The following is a 19,981-nucleotide window of genomic DNA, read 5'->3' as shown; positions in this document are numbered from 1 at the left end:
TGTTGCCAACCCAACAAGCCATCAAAAATACTTTATTGGACGAAGTCGTTTTGCTCAAATAAAAAATAAAAATGGTTTGCTGTCATTTATTATATTTAAAATTTGTAATAATTTATTGTTTTCAAATTGTGTCTGATAAAAGCTTTAATATGTTATAAATAGCTGTAAAGAAAATATAATTCCCCTTTGAGACAAGACATACTTTATCTTTCATTTTACTTTTTCACAAAACACAGACTGGCACCAAGAAAAGACTAACAAAAATAATTTAACATCTATATAATGCACTCTAGGTTGGAAGCATTCAAGCAACAGAATTTGTATCAGAGGACTTTAAATATAGGTCTCATGTAATTTTAGTTACAATAAGGGTTGTTGATCTTAAATGAACAAAGCTAAACAAAAGGTATTCAGAAAGGGTTACAATCATGTATTGGCCATTGCTGATGTTAATTAAGATGTGCAGTGGTAAATTGTTCTACTGTTCTACTGCTCCCTAAAGGAAGCAGCCAGTAAATACCACAATCTAAGCTAGATACTAATGAGGACTAGAAGCACTGCATTATGTACAATGTGGCTCACAGGTTCTGATAACCAGAGGGAGGAACTTGGCTTTCCAATTTCCTGTTAATCACCCCATCTTTACTTCAACTGTTACTTTCTATTAGGTTATTATATCATTGAACTTTCTGTTCCCTATCAGGGTTTCCAAAACTTGGGCCTCCAGCTGTTTTCGGACTACAGTTCCCATCATCCTTGACCACTGCTCCTGCTAGCTAGGCATATGATGGAGCACAAGTAGAAGGAGAAGAGGAAGGTTGAGAAGGAACTAAACTAATGAAGGGTGAAGCCCCTAAGAGCCATTTTTTCACCTCATGCAGAGACCCGTTGCTACTGAAGGGATGTTCTCAAAAGGCAAGTGGGCATGCCTCATGGTGACAACCAATGTAATGAGCACCAAGAACGGGAAAAACTATAATTCTTGCTGTAATCAAGACCACATTTGTGCATACTTTGAGGTTCAGTGGGTGCGAACCAACGTCACTGTGGCGTTTCACCTCTAGGGGACCAGCAAAAGTTAAGTTGTATGGGAGGTGAATAGCCAATAGGAGCTCTCTAGGCAGAAGCAGGGGTATATAGGGAGAAGCAGTCAGTCAGAAGGGGTAGTTGATGAGTGAGGTGGAGAGGATTTGAGATAGAGTGGTGCTGAATCGGAGAGAGAAATAAGAAGGGAACTTCAGTCAGCGAGGAAAAGGGGGGAACTAGTACTAAAGGTTAAGTTTAAGCAAAAGTACCTGAGAAACCGTGAAGAATTTATATGCTTGTAAGATCATCACCTAAATAAACTTAATTGTTTGGTTTACCTTTCACCTGACTGGAATCCAATATATGTGTACCAGTACATAGAATTCCTGGTTGGTGGCGGCAAGGAAGAATATAGGCGAGGGAGATACTGGGTCAACAGACCGTGAAACGTCACCATGCACAGCTGGTTGGCACTACAGTTTGATCTGAAATTAGCATTACATAGGTAGCTGCCTCATATTGAGTCAGCTCCTTGGTCCACCTGAGTTCATTGAGCCAGCTCATTGGTCAGTATTGTCTATAGCAGGCATAGTCAAACTCTGGTCCTCCAGATGTTTGGGACTACAATTCCCATAATCCCTGACCACTGGTCCTGTTAGCTAGGGATGATGGGAGGGCCCAAACATCTGGAGTCCCAAACATCTGGAGGGCCAGAGTTTGCCTATGCCTGATCTGCGGTGACTGACAACAACTCTCCAGAATTCCAGGCAGGACTTTCTCCCAGTCCTATATGGAGATGCTGTGGGTCCGTTTTTGTGCAAGGAAGATGGTCTACCAGTGAGCTACGGCCCTTCCCCATGACTGGACTGTATAGAGGAAAGAGATGGGTAGAGTGGGGAGATGTTGATCATCACTGTTTATTCACCTAGCTATGAGATTTACATTAGTTTCATCTTAATGCGCTCATTTACATTTTTTAAACTGTTGATTCAACAGTGTATATTCTCCTTTGGGATGCATCTTCAACGTAATAGATTACAGCTTTATTCTATACAAAAAATGTGCGCATGGGGAAAAGGTACTATTCCGCTCAACAGCCTGCAATTTATACTTTCTTTTGAACCTTACCTGATGGTTGAGCATTTCCCCTGGCAGTCACCATACCTGTAGCTAGATGCTGTGCAAGTGATGTTTTCTGCCACAGCCCTTTCCCACATTTTCTCTTCTGTCCTCTTTTTTAACTCCTGTCCTCTTGATTTCTTTTCACTGCTCCTGCGGCCTCTGTGCCCACATTTTGTTTCACTAGTTATTTCCTTGATGACCTCTCCCTCCCCCTTTCCCCCCTTTTCTTTTTTCTTACCTCTTTCAGCCTTGACCAGGGTTCAGGCTAAGGTGCCTCCCTACAGACACGGCCTCACCTAATAAAGCAGCCAAGCCAGTCTAGTTATCTTTCATTGAAATGTTTCTTCCGCATTCAATTTCCATTTGTTCTTAAAGCACCCATGCCTCTCTTCCCCGGTTTTTCATTTCTGACAAAATAGCCTCTCTGCTAGATGTTGACAAATGTGTCATACAGCAAGAAAAGCACCACAATAATGCCAGATCTGGTTAGATTCAGCATTTTCTATTTATATTTAGTACTCTCTGGTTATATTAGGGCTTTCCCCCAGGAAGCCTATCTCTTGAAATGTATGGACTTAGTTTTGATATTTTGGGGGGTAAAATTAGCACATTCAGAGCCTAATATGGCTATAGAGTTTTAACACCAGCAAAAGGGCCTAACTGGACTCATTAGATCCTGATGCCCAGGCTTTGGTATGGTGCTAGTCACACCTGCATTTCTTCCTGTGCCTTATTAAAGAAGACTGGTGCTATTTACATTTCCCAGGATCTATATAATCCATGTAGATCCAAGCATGGTATAGGTGTTGTATAGGATTCTCCTAATAAGTTATCTGGTTATCTCCCGCTTGGACTACTGCAATGCGCTGTACGTGGGGCTACCTTTGAAGGTGCCTGGAAACCACAATTAATCCAGAATGCGGCAGCTAGACTAGTGGCTGGGAGTGGCCGCCGAGACCACATAACACCGGTCTTGAATGACCTACATTGGCTCCCAGTACGTTTCCAAGCACAATTCAAAGTGTTGGTGCTGACCTTTAAAGCCCTAAACGGCCTCGGCCCTGTATACCTGAAGGAGCGTCTCCACCCCCATCATCAGCCCGGACACTGAGATCCAGCACCGAGGGCCTACTGGCAGTTCCCTCATTGCGAGAAGTGAGGTTACAGGGAACCAGACAGATTGCCTTCTCGGTAGTGGCACCCGCCCTGTGGAATGCCCTCCCAGCAGATGTCAAGGCACTAAGCAACTATTTTACTTTTAGAAGACAACTGAAGGCGGCCCTGTTTAGGGAAGTTTTTAATGTACTGTTTTTAATATTCGGTTGGAAGCCACCCAGAGTGGCTGGGGAAACCCAGCCATTATTATTATTATTATTATTATTATTATTATTATTATTATTATTATTAGTGGATCAGGGCTAAGAGGTTCTACATACAAAGTAGATGGTCCGCTGATTGTCAGTGCTTGGGCCCAGCTACATTTTTACCTATAGAGGCAGGTGGGTGTGGCTTGTCCCTAATGGCCTGGCAGGCATATTTAGGCATGTGGACCAAGTGCTTGAACCACAGCTGTAGGGAATAATTTTTTTTGAAGGAGCCTTTGTACATGTGAATCCAAACTAGGGCAGGGTGGGGGATTGGGTCCACAGACAACCTTCAGCATTCGGGGTTGAAAGGAGTTGGCTGGATTTTGTGACAATACTGCCTTATTCCTTCTGAAAGGAGATCTTCTCTATGGGTTGAAGAACTCACTTAAATCCAGGAGAAGATAGATAATCGCTGGCTTTTCTGCTTGAAACAATATCCCTGACTGCGGTTGGTAACATAATTTTTTGGACAGGGCCTACTGCATTCAATCTCTAGTGTTTTCTCAAGTTGATAAATCAGTCTCATTTCTGAAGGAAGCTGCCTAATCTCAGGATTATTGAAAGCTTTTCATAAAAGGTGTGCTTTCCTCACATCTAACAAGCAACCCATTCTCTTTCTCCTAAAGAAGATAGTTGGCATGCAGAAAGCCATAAAAATGATGATGATGCAGATTGAATAAGTGGGTGCCAGTCTGGAATGAGGAGTATTAAGGAGATGGGGTGGCTGTGAATGTTTCCAACCTAGTGCCTTATTCTATATATGTATATCTTAATCTTTTTCATTCAGAATGTCAACCAAGGCTTGGAGTAGTCTGTCATCCCGATGCTTGTATGGTTTGGTATTGTAGAAAAGGTCAACATAGTCACTATACAGAGACTCCTCTGAGTCTTTCAGCTGAGAGGCTTGGTTAAGTTTCTCCAGAGCTTGATAGAAATGTTCATAGGGAATATTTGAGTTTTCACTTAGCACCTTTGTTGGTACTCGATTCCCACCCATCTGGTCACGAAAGGCATTTTGCAGTAGCCGGAGCATTGCATCTGATGAGGCCACATCCTGTAATTTCTCTGTGCCAGTGGTACTTTCTGTCACCTTCCTTTTCCCACTCAGGTTCTCCAGTGTGGTGTGATCCTGAAATATATATGTGTGTGTGTATGAGTGTGCCAAATGTCAAGAACCATTGAATATTAGCAAAAGGAAAAAGAACCCCACATGTTTAAAGCAAATGCTGAGCAGATTGGAAACCCCAAGAGTCAAAAGTTGAATGTTGCCTGTGGGGGTTGAACTCATACAACCAGCTGTTCATGGCCTGGGGGCTAGCACACTCAAGCTATCCTCACAGCTATTATGTGCAAAGGGGCTATAAAACAGGTCCTTAGCTACCTGTGAATGGTCCATGCAGTGTGATGTGAGCTATCAAAGTTCATTTGTGTTCAGGCCTAGTGCCAGTGGTCAGCCAGGTCAGGCATTGTCTAAGAGCCTGAGAAGGGTCCCTCATTGCTCTGACCCAGCGATGCTTCCATTAATGGTGACCACCTGTCATCTAAATGCACCCAAAATGCAAGGTCTGTGCTTCTATAAAATGTACAGAACCCATTCTATGGATCTATGGAATCTATATATTTCATATCTATATATTGCTGGGGCACTGCGTTTTGGCAGATGGCCACCGTGGTTGGAAGCTGAGCTTCACTTCCATTCAAAAGAGGAACCCCCAGGGACATCTAAAGGTTGGCAAAAGTTGCATCAGGCTATCATGACTAACAGTTGCTGTTGCATCCTTCATGAAATTATCCAGTCCCTTTTAAAGCCATCTAAGCTACATAATAGCCATCGCCACATATTTTTGCCTGCCAATTCTGTACATTAATTAGATATACATAGACCCAAGAATGGGGGAATTCCAGAAAGACAAAAACATTTTAAAGGGGGAAATTTCCTCCTGTTTGATTCTAATGCTACAAGGATGCTTCAAGGGTGGGTATGATGAGAATAGATTGATACCTCTACAAAATCCGTCATCTTTTCCGCACCTCTCCTGTCATTTTGGACAGTATTGTATGATGTGTAGATGCGAGGTTTCTTCATGTGCTCAGGTCGAGTTGAAGTGCCATGCAAAATCAGTTTCCAGTTCACAATTCTTCCTTCGTTTTGCAATCGTCTAGACTGAGGGATCATAGCGCAATAATTAGCCTTCTACATTGTACAGGTGGGAGACAGCGGAGAGTAAAGTGGTGGCGGCGGTGACTCCAAGTGCAACACAAATGGTGTGCAGGCCGGCTGAATAATTCTACACACTGTTTGTGTTACTCCATGAAATCCATACATTGTCCTGTTGCATTTATTCCTCAGTACCCCAATTTCTTCAAAATAAATACATGCCTGCTCTTTAAAGCAATCTCATGAATCATTGCTTCTGTCACAATGTGCAAAAAATAAAGCATTGAACTTTTATTAGAAACATTGATGCCTTCTTGTCTCAGCTGAACTCCTGGAAGCACCACACGATAATTTCCAGGTGAAACTCGGAAAATTAGAATATCGTCGAAAGGTGCCTTTATTTCACTAATGAAACTTTTTATTTTTTTATTTTCCTTTTAATTTTTACAAATGCTTTCTTTTGGAAATTCCTCCGTAATAAAACAAATAGTTACAATAATACAAAAATAAACATCGCTATTACATTTCATTAATTACATTCCTTTTATAATTGACCCGCCTAACGACAAATAATTACAACAAATAAAGGCTTGACATATCTTGCTTTCCATGTCGTCTATCTCATATATTGGTTTCACCTTTTAAGTTGCATTGCTGAAATAAATGCACTTTTCGACAATATTCTAATTTTCTGAGTTTCACCTATCCAACCCAACTAAGTGATAGGTATTTGCTGATTATATTTCCTTGCTTCTGAAGGAAGAGGCTTACACCCCTCGTATCATTTCACTCATGCATTTGACTGCTTCAGTAGCTTCCCCTGCTTACCGTATCAACAACTTTTAAAGTCCATGTGCCTGTTGGATTCTCTCCCCAAGTGTGAACTGACATAAAATCCCAGTCTTTAAAGCCATTGGGTGACTTATCTCTTTGCCGTTCGGCTAGTAAGACTGTGGTGGTCCCTGTATTAGAGGAAAGGAATAAGAATCCCAGGGTAAGGTCACATGAGGAAAACTGATGTGGCTTAGCAGACAGAGATAAATACAGTGTCACCTCTGGAGACACAGAACGACCTTGAGTTTCACAGTCTGTACCATTTAGGTTCACTGAGGAATAAAGGAATAGCTTGTTGTCCCTCAAGAGCTATAGTAATATGTGAATTTGGGAATGCTGAGTTCCTGTAGATCATAATGCACTGCCAAAATGATTCAGCACATTGAACAAATAAAATCAATGACTGAATACATTGTATACTTTCCTGGAAGTTTAGAAATTAGGCATTGAGATCAGTCACTTACAAAATCCACAGCTTCTGACTGAGCAGCCCCCTGCACTGCTTGCCAAGCTGCTCATAAAGTGGGATGTTAGGAGTGACCTCAGCTGTGATGCAGAGATCCTTGGGTCAGAAGACAAAAATAGGGATTCTCCAATGATTCTTTAGAAACAAATGTTTGCCCAAGGACTTCCATGGATCCCTGCCATTATCTGCAGCTTTCCACATCATTGCAAAACTCATCAAAACGAGTTACCGGTAAACATTAGCTCCCTGCATGGTTGAAAGAGATACTTGGGCCACACTACCAGCACCATCCCTGACACTGAAGGCTTCTCCTGCTCCACTACCAAAACCCACACATTGGACATGGACATCTGAGCAGTGGAAGCCAGGTCGGAGCAATATGCAAAGAGGTTTTCACAGAAGCTGTAGTCTTGATCACCCAGGGTTCCAGCTCCTGTTTAAATCCTATGAATGGAGAGTCAACATACACCGAATTCCATTGCTTAGATGTCCATGCCTAAGAGTAGGGACAGGTAGATGCACAAACTCAAGGATAGGGATATTAGCATGGCTTTGCTTCTCCTTCAAAATGTAGTTATTGTGCAAGATTGTAGGTTCTGCATATGTTGAATGGAACTAACAACATGTCCATTAATGTGTTGATATACTGCACAGGCAAAAGGAAAAAAGAAACTGCCATGAGCAGGGTAAATGGCCTTTAAAGGCCTGAAAGTCTTGGCTTTGGCTTAGTTTTTCAGTAATTGGTTCAGATTTTATGACTGGGGAAGAAGATTCAGAATATAGTATTGGTGGGAGTACGTGGGCTATGATCAGTGCCTTTGTCATTGATTTTGATGAACATAATAACATGCCTTATACTAAGTCAGGCATCCCCAAACTGTGGCCCTCCAGATGTTTTTGCCTACAACTCCCATGATCCCTAGCTAACAGGACCAGTGGTCAGGGATGATGGGGATTGTAGTCCAAAACATCTGGAGGGCCGAAGTTTGGGGATGCCTGGACTAAGTCATACCAATGGTCCATCTAGCTTAGTATACTGGTGGGTAGCAGCTCTAAATTGATTGACAGCAGGTTCAGAAACAGGTTTCCTCCAGTCCTCCTTGGGGATGCTAGGAATTGAAACGGGGGTCTTCTGCACACAAACCATGTGCTCTATCATTGAGCGTCATATTTTCTCTTCTCTCAATTTGCTTTCTGCAACACATTTGTTTTAGAGTAGTCCTGTTTGATGACAATCGGCATGCTCTGGAGTAAGCAACTTAGAGATTACAACCTAAAGGAGTAGATAAGGGAGGTGGCTTCCCTATTTTGCAAATTGACAGGTTTTGTGATCTCTCACACTATTATCTTCTTTATGGATGAAGCACCAGAAAGCTTGCTTCTAATTTTAATGAGAGCTTGAAGGGGCCCTGAGGATTGGTCATGAGAAATAATAAGAATTTTTTTAAAATGCCTAGAAGCTATAAAATGGAAGATATAAAATAGGAGAGCTCTGTTGTAGATGAGTTCTGTTGCTAAGACAACAATGGCTGGTTGCAGATAGATTAAACTCCACATGCCCTCAATAAGGGAGAGTTATATTTCAATTTTAACACTGCTGGACCTCTCTACTTTACACTGGCCTTAGCAGGGATTTATGCACACAATCTAACTAAGGCGGAGCCAAGGAAGTATCCCCACATCTTAGTGAAAATGGTGACGGACCTTTTCAGAGACTTTCTGCAACAAGAAGCAACATCTCGGTAGGTGCTACTCTTTGAGAATGCCCCAATGGGGATGATGCTTCTACAGCATAATGTGCAATCTCATTCCCAGGGTGCTCTGGGTTTTAAAAAAGAGATGGTTGCCTCCATTGGCTTCCTCCACTTTTTCTTCACCCCCTTTGCTTCATCCCCTTAAATCAGTGAAAAAGTGGTCCACGTATACTTTCAGCAAGGTGATGCTACCAAGAGCCCAGGTACAACACCTCTGCCTTAGCCATTGTTTTTCCCTTGTCTAATTTGCCAGAGGGCACATGAATCATGGCCATCTCCAAGAAAACCATGGAGTAAATTAATTTTCCAGGAAGTGAGAGCTGGAGGCAAGTACAAAGTATATAGACTGGGGAAGATATTTTGTTTCCTTTTTTATTTCTTTTGTGATTTCATTTCTTTTTCCTTTTTAGGGTTTTCTCCTTGAAACATGTGCTAGGAGCATTGTGGTGTCTGGCTCACCCCTCCCCAAACCCATGAAAATCTGTGTATCAAATACCTGCTCAGTTCTGGTAGGTTTGTTAGAAGATATGCATGTTGACATGTGGTTGGGCTTGCTACTGGCAAACAATGCTTTGCCATCCAAAAGCGCCCTCATTGATACATGTTTTTAGTTTGACATTTCAGGGGTTTTTGGTGTGCTGATACTAGCATCCCACTTCCCAAAGGGAGGCTTAATCCTTGCAGCTCCCAAAACATTACAAAACAGTAAAAAGAAAAGAGAAACTGGTTGTGTCTAAGGTACAATTACTAGACATAGCAGAACTAGGTAGTTTGTCTCCTGTACCTGATGGAGAAGTCAGGGTCACATGAAGATCACCTCTGCGGGAATATTCAATCGTTGCTTCAAATTGTACATGTTCCAGGAATTTAATGGCATTTTCTTGACCTTCACAAGCTGTTGTGGGAATTTCAATGGTAACTTCACCACTAGATCTTAATAACCTGGCAATGTTACAAGGAAATTATCCAGTTATTTCCCCCCCAATGTCAATTTATTCTCTTCATCTATTCAGTGAGGTTCTGTTGCCTTTTTACACTTGTGATATTAATAGTCTCAAGGTAAGATATGGACATTTTGCTTCATTTACTGTTCCTGTAAACCTCCTTTGAAATAAATTCTGGGTGAACGAGCAGGAACGTGTATAATGGTTTTTTTCATCCCAGTGTATGGGGGATACCTAGTATTTCACAGGTCCAGCAGCAGCACCTGAACTGACAACCTAAGCCAGGTTCAAGGATCCACTGGTCTTTGATGCTTGCTCTGTACCAGGCAGCTATGGGCTAAATTTCCCACAATGCCCAAGATTACAATGCTACATACACCTCTGAGAACCATGTGGAAGTTTTCAAAGCAGCTCATAGCTGTCTGGTATTGGGGTGGTGGTGGTGGCACAGAGCAGATATCATTTCTGTCTTCTCTGACTGGCAGTAGCAATCCAGGGCCTATCCATTGCCCTGAAAGACTTTTGACTGGATTGAACCTGGAACCATGTACATGCAAAGCCAGATGCTCTGCTACCAATGAATAGTGGTCCCTTTCTAATTCTTCGCCTTCTTCTTGTTCTAATGCACATGAAAGGGAAGCAGTAGACTAGGAACATGTGTTTTTTTTAACTTAAGTGGGTTGCTGACTGGACCAGACCCTCTATGCTAGCTTCCCAGCAGGTGGATCATTGCTTCTTACAGGGAGGGAGCAGGATGAGGTGGCAGGGAGGTATTCACAATGCAAATGCACTGACAGAGCCAATTGGAAGCCCCTGCCATTGCGTTTGCACCACCTTGACCACCCTGCTGCCTCTCTCCTCTCTCCTGGTAAGCAACAGTGACTCACCTTCTAGGATTTTCAAGTGTCTTTAATGGGATAAAATATTTCCGGTAGACATAGGCTATTAGCTAACAATGGAATTCTTACCTCGGTTCAAAGCTGCTGTCCTTAACAATGCACTCTTTCTTTTCGGGTACTTCTTTCCAGGTTTTAGGGTCAGCCAAATCTACCAGTGCTTTGGCATTGAGCAATCCAAATCCAAATCTGCTGTTCACCATCAGTCCGGCTCCATTCTTCTTCCATCCCGGATTGTTGGCCAAAGGATCGAATTCGGATGTCCAGACTACCAAATGTTGCATATCTCTCCAGGTTAGATTAGGACTATCACAAACAGAATTCTAGTCAGTTTCTAAATATCTCACCCAATGGTATTTGACCACAATCCACTGGAATTTTCTCCCACACACTCAGCACATTCTTTCCAGTGGGTGGGGCTAGGCCCATTAATTTTGGCACTCTTAGCAAAATATCCTGGGGCTTTCATCCTCTCCGCTGTTCTTCATATAGTTCCATCAATCAGCAGATCCCTACTAGGTTCCCCAGCCATGTTTTTGCAGGGACTTTTATAGAGATTATATAACATTTGTTAAGTTGATTCACTATTGTGTCATAATACTATTCCCCATTACGGTATATATATCTGCAGCCTTCACTGTAAACATTAATGAAGGCAATTTTGGGGTTGAACAAGGAAGATCATAATGATTTATGGATGGAAGCTTTGCCCTTTCACTCCCACCCTGCTTTCATTCAGCCTCTGAGAAAGATCACCACCTTGAAACTTGTAGGGCATCTAATTCCTAGGATCGAAATCAATAATTGTCAATGCCAGTGGCTTTTATATTTACCGTGGGTTGGATCCATATTTAGTCATGCCTAGAACCAGGGGGGTGTAAGTTACAGAACAGTTCTAACCATGTCTACTCAGAAGTAAACTCCTGTTTAATTCAGTGGGGTTTACTCACAGGTAAGTGGGGTTAGGATTGGAGACTACCTGCATGTCCCATTGATCTACTCTAAACATGATTAAGTCTGGAGACGAGCCTATATATTCAACAGTGTGAGGAACAGTGAGATCTGATTAAAAACAATCCAGCTAACTTTAAAGACCTGAACTGCTGGAGGGTTTTTGCCATTATTTTCACAGTGATGATAACAAGAAAGAAGGAGATGGGTACTAAAAGGGAGTTTAAGAAGACTTACTTGGCCTCCAGGGCGAGAGCAAAGATCCCTGCAGCTAAAGGAGCAGAAGCAGATGTCCCAGTGTGCGTGGAAGTGCATTCATTATGAAGGTCAGCACTTATCTGAAGGAGATAAACATCATACATCACAGAATTTGAGTTTACTGTCTCCATGCGCTAAAACATTCTTGTCTATGGGTGGGATCCAGAATGAGTTATGCTTAGAACAAACCCAACAATCATGTCAGATTGTTGAGCCTGGATCTAGTTCCCATTTTTGTAATGAGTTCAACCTGAGGGCATACGGTATTTGCCTCTTTCTAATAAAAAAAGTGGATGAGATTGGAAGACTCTTCTTTACTGCATTCATTTTAATTCTAGTTTTTGAAACTTGTACTGAAGGAAAATATGTCCAAGTCAAGCAACTTGCCTTATTCTGAGATCTCAAGGAGCATACAAGTGAGCTTTCCATGTTTACCAATGAATCATAAAGCACATTGCTATGTTGGGCTTAGGAGTTTTTAATGAGCTTTCTGGCTTTAAAATCACAGCGTTTGAGACTGAATGTTGCTCTTCCCCTCCAACAGAAGCAGAACACGGTCATTCGGAAAATGAAGCAGATGATTTGTATTAGAAAATGAAGTTTCCCACTTAGATAAAGTACCTAACATGCCAGCAAGGAAAGGTACAATGTGTGGAAGTGAAGAACTAATGAAAAGGGCATATTCTTTTTTGCACTTATGGGGAGCTTTATAAATCAGCCCCAAATTGGAAGTATTTCTGACCAATCACACTTCAGTTATTTTAACCCCCATCTCTGTTTCACAATCAGACCAGGGTTTTTTCCTCCTTCCATGTTACAGGAGCAATATGATTGCTTCTTCCATGTGGTTTTCTGATAGGGTTGCAGTGGGTTTGCATACTGCCTCCTGTTTTAGACACATGACAAGAAGGGTGATCTGTTTAGGGTTGCCAGACTCAGTAGAGGGCAGGACTTCTGTGCCTTTAATTGCCCTGCTCTCTTTTGAGTCTGGAAACTTTAAAGAGAAACCAGCAGACCCTTTGTTTAATTTCCAGCCAAAGGGTCTGCTGGTTTCTCTTTAAGGTTTCCAGACTCAAAAGAGAGCAGGGCAATTAAAGGCACAGAAGTCCTGCCCTCTACTGAGTCTGGCAACCCTAGTTTCTGTTCACTGCAAGATTAAATCTATCAGTTGGTCAATGAGCAGAGATGTTCCCTGCCACAAAAGGGACAGGAAACCCACAATTTTTTTACCCAAACACGGAAAGCAAATTCAATCCAATTCGCTGTCCAATAAGTGATAAAGAGGCAGTTTGGCCCTTCAGGGTGACAGATTTGAGAGAGCCTCCTCTCACCCATAAGTGACATTCTTTTTTTCAGCAATCAACACCATGAAGACAAAACTATGGATCACTTCTTGCTCTGAAGTGAAAGACTGTTTTGTCTCATCATTAGGGAAATGCAGTACTGTATCTTACATCCCACTATTAGAACTTAAAACATGGATCAGACAATTTCCTTCCCTCCCCTCAAAAAGGAAAGCTTGTTAAATCTGGTAAAAACAACCTACAATTTTCTGGTCAGTATAATCCCCACTGCTGTATGCTGTGGCCATTGTTGAAGAGCACTTCTCTGCATACCAGGGAGAATGGCCTTGCTGAGAAGCACTGCTGATGGAGATCGTGTAGAGGCTATCTGTGTAGCCATCGCAGTCACAGTTGTCTCCTTGGCGGCCGCCATTCCCAGAAGCCCAGACAAAAATAGAACCTTTCCCCTTTCGCCCCTACAGGAAACAAAAGGGCCAACATGGTTATCACAAGAGTGGGAGCCTCATTGCCGTACGTTCCCGCAGAAAAATCATCGTTGCAGCCATTTCGTGGGCTGAACTGAACACATCAGCAATAAGTGAGCTATATAAATCGATTGAGAAAAGGTTGTCCCCTTATTTTTTTATGGAATAATAATACAATATAACAATATATAACCATTTGTAATTGGTGCAAGAGTACAGCACTTCATGGCTATAAGGTCTCTGAAGAGTTGCAGCCATTCAGAGTAGATAAACATTACACTGAGTCGCTATAAGAACAGTCTGACGCAGGAAGGGTCAGTCATGGAAGGTTGAAAATGAATGCTGTTTCTCTCTTGTAAATGAAAGGATAACTTGATTAGGGAAACCCTCACATGCGGTCTAGTGCAGTGCGGTGGAATGGAGTGACAGGGGTTTTCAAAGGCTTGACCCCTTAAGGCTAAGGGGAATGAGACAGGAGGAATATGCGGTGAAAACTTCACATTGGGGGACAAAGTGGTTTTTAGTGATGGAGAGGTTCGAGGGGTGGTTGGTTAAATAGCATGGCTGTGTGGCTGATGAATTAGAGGCTCCATACTAAAGAATGTGGTTTGTTCCTGAAATCTCTAGTTAAAAAGATCAGATAGCAGGTGATGAGAAAGCTCTCTGCTTGAGACTCTGGAGAGTTGCAGCCATTCAGAGCAGACAATACTAAGTAGATGAACATTTCTTTTTTTTAAAGAGAAACATTCATAATTATCCTTAGATATGTAGAACAACAACTTCTAAAGATTTAGCAGTATCAAACCCCACTTTTTCAATAGGGGTGGTGGTAGCAATTGCACCTGAATTTCTCTTGATTTGCTCAACTGAACAATATATGACCATTAGGTCCAGTTGTGACTGACTCTGGGGTTGCGCCGCTCATCTCGCATTATTGGCTGAGGGAGCCGGCGTACAGCTTCCGGGTCATGTGGCCAGCATGACTAAGCCACTTCTGGTGAACCAGAGCAGCGCACAGAAATGTCGTTTACCTTCCCGCTGTATTTATCTTCCCTATTTATCTACTTGCACTTTGACGTGCTTTCGAACTGCTAGGTTGGCAGGAGCTGGGACCGAGCAACGGGAGCTCACCCTGTCGCAGGGATTTGAACTGCCGACCTTCTGATCGGCAAGCCCTAGACTCAGTGGTTTAGACCACAGCGCCACCTTCGTCCCAAACGAACAATGTATAGTCACACAGAAAAACAAAACATAACCAACAGAAATAATTGCTGTGACGGAACACCACCGATTCCAGGTACAGTATATATTTTTAAAACAACACTTAAATAGATGCCAAGAATTCATTTCATTTCCATGAATTTCATGTATAATATTGCTGATTTATTACCAATGTGACTAGTGTATGATTCACAAAAGTGCATTGGCATTTCAAGTGTTCTATGTTTAGCATGTACTTTCATGGCAGTGGAATAGCAAAATCTATAATCTGTGCCTTCCTGTTGTTTCAAAATCCATGACTCTCCATTAGTTAAAGTCAGGGACCAATCGCCCCCGTTGCCTTTTGAGTCTTGGATGATGAGTGAGAGGTAGCTATAAAAATGCAAACACTCAGAGCTAGAGCAGCATGAAAAAAAAATTGGCTAGATCTTGTATTAGCTTGCTGGTGACCTTTCAGCAGATAGTTTTCGTTGAGTCTTTTTAAAAAAAGGGATTAATGAACTTACACTCACTATAAAGAACAGTGTGGTCCACTATTAATCTGCTTGGGTGAATTTCCAAATGAATAGTTCACAGGCTAGGACAAAGAGTAGTAAGAAAGAAATTATTGTTGGTAATGTTTGTAAGGAATGCATTTGATTAACTGGAGTGGGGGTGGGCAACTTCAGGTCCCAGGGCAAATTTGGCCCTCCTGGCCTCTTTATCTGACCTATAGGATTCTCCCCCAAACACATCCCTCCCCAGTCCTGCTCCATGTTCTCTCCAACTGCCTTTGCTTGGCAAGAGTTTGTCATTGGACTGTGACAACGCCTCTTTGCTTGCCTGGATGAAAAAGTGTCTGTGTCAAAAGTATCTGTCAAAAGTCAGAAACCTTTGATTTTCCATGGGTAGGATACTGTAAAGGGTTGTCCCCAATGTTAGTGCTACTCAGAGTAGAGCCATTGAAATAAATGGATGTGTCTAACTTATGTCCATTAATTTCAATGGGTTTACTCTACATATAACTAAAACTAAAAGCTCATAATCTGCTACACCACCCACTATTGCCGTTGGACCCATCCACCACTTGAATGGAGGCCCCAGAAGGCTGTCCATGAATAAATGGGGCCCTCAGGCTGAAGAAGGCTCCCCATCCCTGAGTTAGAGCAACAAACAAACATGTGATGAATAAAATGCAACATTGTGTTGGGGCTCCAGCTTCAAAGATGAATCCAAGAGCATCACTAGATGCTCAGGGGGAATTCAGCCCCACCCAAAGCAGGCCATTGATCAATTATCCTGACTCAGGAGCTACCCACTCACAATGCCTCCATCTTGCCAGGATTCAGAATCAGTTTGCTCACCCTCATATAGGCCACAACAGAGGCTATGCAGCAGTCCAGGGCTGGCATGGCACAATTACTTAAGAAGGATAAGGCAGGAAGAAAAACTTCTTCTTATCCACTTCATCCACCCCTTATTCACCTTCTGAAGGGACGCGGGTGGTGCTGTGGTCTAAACCACAGAGCCTAGGGCTTGCCAATCAGAAGGTCGGTGGTTCAAATCCCCATGACGGGGTGAGCTCCCGTTGCTTGGTCCCTGCTCCTGCCAACCTTAGCAGTTCAAAAGCACATCAGAGTGCAAGTAGATAAATAGGTACCGCTCCGGCGGGAAGGTAAATGGCATTTCCATGTGCTGCTCTGGTTTGCCAGAAGCGGCTTAGTTATGCTGTCCACATTACCCGGAAGCTGTCTGCCAACAAACACCAACTCCCTCGGCCAGTAAAGTGAGATGAGAGCCGCAACCCCAGAGTCGTCCGCAACTGGACTTAAAAGTCAGGGGTCCCTTTACCTTTACTTTTACCTTTTTCACCTTCTAAGCAAAAACAAAAACAACCCCCCCCACCAATTTAAAAGGGAGTAGCTCCAACCTCTTGGGCACTTTCCCAGTACCTTTCCCAGTACTAAAGATACCCTTCTTGAGGTGAGAACTATGAAAAATATAAGTGAAGCTTTAGAAAGGCTGCTGGTCTTCTAAATTGCCTTGCAGCCAAGTTGCTTTCTGTACATTTGTTGATGGATCACTTTCATAACTATGTCTATACAAGTCATTGCTGCCAGCTAAAATGGGGCTCCCTGTTGTGCGAACTATGTGGGCCAACAGGCAAACTACAAAAATGGAGCAATATATTAAAAGCAAATACAATTAACTTCAAATGGATTTATACAGAGGCCCTTATTCAAACTCAGGCCTTTTTGTTTTTCAGCTGGAAGTCACTGGAACTCAGTTCCGACATCTCTCAGGTGGGCGCCATTTGCATTATAGGAGAACAAGGGAGGCTTTCATGGTGAGTTCCAGCACCTCTTTTTCTAGAAAAATAGCACTGTTCAAATCTAATCCCAGACATCTGATTTATTGCAAGTGCTACTAGGATGTGGCTGAGTATTCCCACTGACATCAAAAGATGCATCCTATTTGTTCAACTGGGCCCAGATGGGCGCCATTATGTGGGTACAATGCATAGGTGTCAAATCTATGGGGCTGAGGTCAGCTGGGGATGGGGCTGAGGCCTCCCAATCTTGAGGGGCCAGGCCCTGCCAGGCCTCCCTGCAAAAGTGGAGGACCTTGCCAGGCCTCCTCACAATGGTGGAGGGGGCCCCTGGACCTACCATCGGTGGCAAAGGGCCTCATTGGGCCTAGGGGCCTCCACCCAATGCACATGTCACATGTGTGTGTTGCACGTGTGACGTCATGTGCACATGATGAACCTCCCCCCATGTCATGTGGAACTCAGCACCTTTGGTACAATGCAAACAGATCTACCTGGATCAGCAAACAGCATCGTAACCTACAGAATCTACATCATTTTCCTTTATTACATATACAGGCCAACAAGATAATGACCAACCCCCTCCAACAGCATACAAATTGATATTGTTAATTTGACTCAGCAACACACACACATGCACACACACACACACACACACACTGCAAGCAACCATGCCCTGTGCCCTCTGATTTCCCAGCGCTGGCATGGTACATGTGTATTTCATAGGTAGGCATGAATAAAAAGATGCCAGTAAAGGCCTGCATGATATTTAGCTAGACCAAAGAGCTAACATGATGGAATCCCCCCCCCAAACGTGCATTCTCACCATCTTAATTATAATTGGATTGAGTTACTCCATGGGCTTACAAAATAATGCATAAAATCTTGGCATGTAAAGAGAGACAAATGCAATATTCATGAAGCAGAAAGTTTCCATCAATATTTTATAGCACCTCTTTGCACACACAAGACCCCTATTAGTATTGGAAGCAAAACAGGCAGTCAAGGAAATGAGCTGAAAGACAATGTGGGCTGCTGCTATCTAGATCTTGAGCTGAGCCCTAGAGTCTAAAAGCATAACCCCCCCCCCCAAGTGCCCTGATTTTTCCAGGGACATCCTGGCTTCTGATTTGATACTGGAATGCCCCTATTTTTCTCACCACTGCTGCCACTGCATGGGGAGGAAGATGAGCTGGTGCTTGTCCTGAGCAGTGGCAGTGGCGGCGGCTGCAGCAGCTGCTGTGAAGTGGCATCCTGTTGCCTCTCTGTGGCCTCTCCATGGCCACTACCGCTGGCCTCCTCCCTTGGATAGCTCATAGCAGCTGCTGGAGAGCAAGCCAGGATGAGGCTGCTACCACTAAGGTCCAGCCCCACATGCCGTGGCGGCTCTGAGGGGCAGGCAGAGGGCATAGCTGCCAAGTACCCCCGTATTTTCTTATCGTTTCCCGCAGGTGTCCCGAATGGCAGAATACCCTGTATTCCCCCAGATTACGGAGCTCCTGCCAGCGGCCATGTTCTTCTGGTGCCGCGCCGGCACCAAAATTCGCTTCTACGCACTTCCGGGCATGCGTAGAGGCGACTTCCCATGCCGCTGTGCCCATTTCCAAAATATCCACAGCGCCAGAAGTCGCTTCTATGCACTTCTGGACATGCGTAGAAGCGACTTCTGGCGCTGTGGACATTTTGGAAATGGCCATAGCGGCATCGGAAGTCACTTCTACACATGTCCAGAAGTGCGTAGAAGCGGTGCTGCTGATCCTGGATTTTTCAATCTGGAACTTGGCACCTATGGCAGAGGGCAGGGCAGGGCTGCCCTGGGCAGGAAGAAAGAAGGAGCAGAGCAAAGTGCAAGGAGTCTTGATTTTTTTTTTTTGAAAAGTTTTGTGTGTCTAATCTTGTGCCTCTCTAAAATTTATTTATTGGTGTGTGTTTTTCTTTTTGTAAATATCCCTATTTTCAACTGAGGAAAGTTGGAGGGTATGAAAAAGCATTCAGCCACTCTTGTTCAACTTGTCTCTAGAACAGTTCCAGTTTTTCTAAAGCAGCAGCATCTCTAAAACAGCAGAACGAGGGAACAAGTCACAAAAATAGTGTTCCTGGGAACGAAGCAAGTTCCCAGGCCCTATACCCTGGCATGTATGAACTACTTAAAAATACTGCCACGTTCTCGGTTAAGAGGCCTCACCTTTTTGATGCCGTATTCAAAAGCCTTCTGTGCCAGCCGGCCAGGTCCCTCAACAGTTTTCCCATCATCATTTGGGCCCCAGCTGGCACTATAAATATCCACATGATCTGGGCTGAAACCGATTGAACTTGCTTCTATGGCGTCTGTGACTATTCCGTCCAGCATTCTTATGCCTTAATGTGAGAAAGCAGAGACAAAGCAGAGATAGAGACAAACTAGTGGTTATTTCATGCTTTCTCAACATTAGTATTATGAAAGATTTATTGTCGCTATAGAATAGAAATATATTATTATCCAATATAAGCTGCCAGGGCTTAAAAATACAATTGACATGGGCTAATGGGAGTTGTGGTCCAAAACTTCCAGAGGGCACCAGGTTGGGGAAGACTGATCCAGGGCTTTATTTGATGCAGGGGATTCAATTCCACACTCTCCAACATTTCTTCATTGAAAATAGGGACACCCTATTCCTACCATTTTCATCAGCAGCCTCACATTCTGATGACTAAGCCGGCTCTGACTTGAGATGCAGTTGTTTCATTTAGGATGTTAGAAAGGTGTGAAGCAGGTTGAGAAAGTCAGACTGGAATGTAGCATGATTGATAGCTTGCAAGGCAGGAGAGGAGAAGGCTGTTAACTCAGAAGAATTCAAATGTGAGAGCAGCCAGCTCACAGTTGTCTGCTCCACTTACAGCTGTCCCATTTTCATTTTTTAAATATGTG

General features: G+C 43.2%; 1 protein-coding gene across 1 annotated transcript in view; it reads right to left on the bottom strand.

Annotated features, from left to right (window-relative positions):
• Positions 1-1,206: 1,206 nt before the first annotated feature.
• Positions 1,207-19,981, bottom strand: part of PCSK1 (proprotein convertase subtilisin/kexin type 1) — a 33,197-nt gene continuing 14,422 nt past the window's right edge. The window contains exons 7-14 of the mRNA XM_035099803.2: positions 19,259-19,431; positions 13,323-13,535; positions 11,756-11,856; positions 10,640-10,873; positions 9,512-9,669; positions 6,502-6,635; positions 5,518-5,679; positions 1,207-4,644 (exon numbers count right to left, since the gene is read on the bottom strand). Of these exons, the coding sequence (XP_034955694.2) occupies positions 4,285-4,644; positions 5,518-5,679; positions 6,502-6,635; positions 9,512-9,669; positions 10,640-10,873; positions 11,756-11,856; positions 13,323-13,535; positions 19,259-19,431 (1,535 nt within the window). The 3' untranslated portion in view covers positions 1,207-4,284. The remainder of the gene's footprint in view (positions 4,645-5,517; positions 5,680-6,501; positions 6,636-9,511; positions 9,670-10,639; positions 10,874-11,755; positions 11,857-13,322; positions 13,536-19,258; positions 19,432-19,981) is intronic.

Source organism: Zootoca vivipara, chromosome 11, assembly GCF_963506605.1.
Source record: "Zootoca vivipara chromosome 11, rZooViv1.1, whole genome shotgun sequence".
NCBI lineage: Eukaryota > Metazoa > Chordata > Lepidosauria > Squamata > Lacertidae > Zootoca > Zootoca vivipara.
The sequence above is the reverse complement of the archived record's forward strand: the minus strand, read 5'-3'. Positions and strand labels throughout refer to the sequence as shown.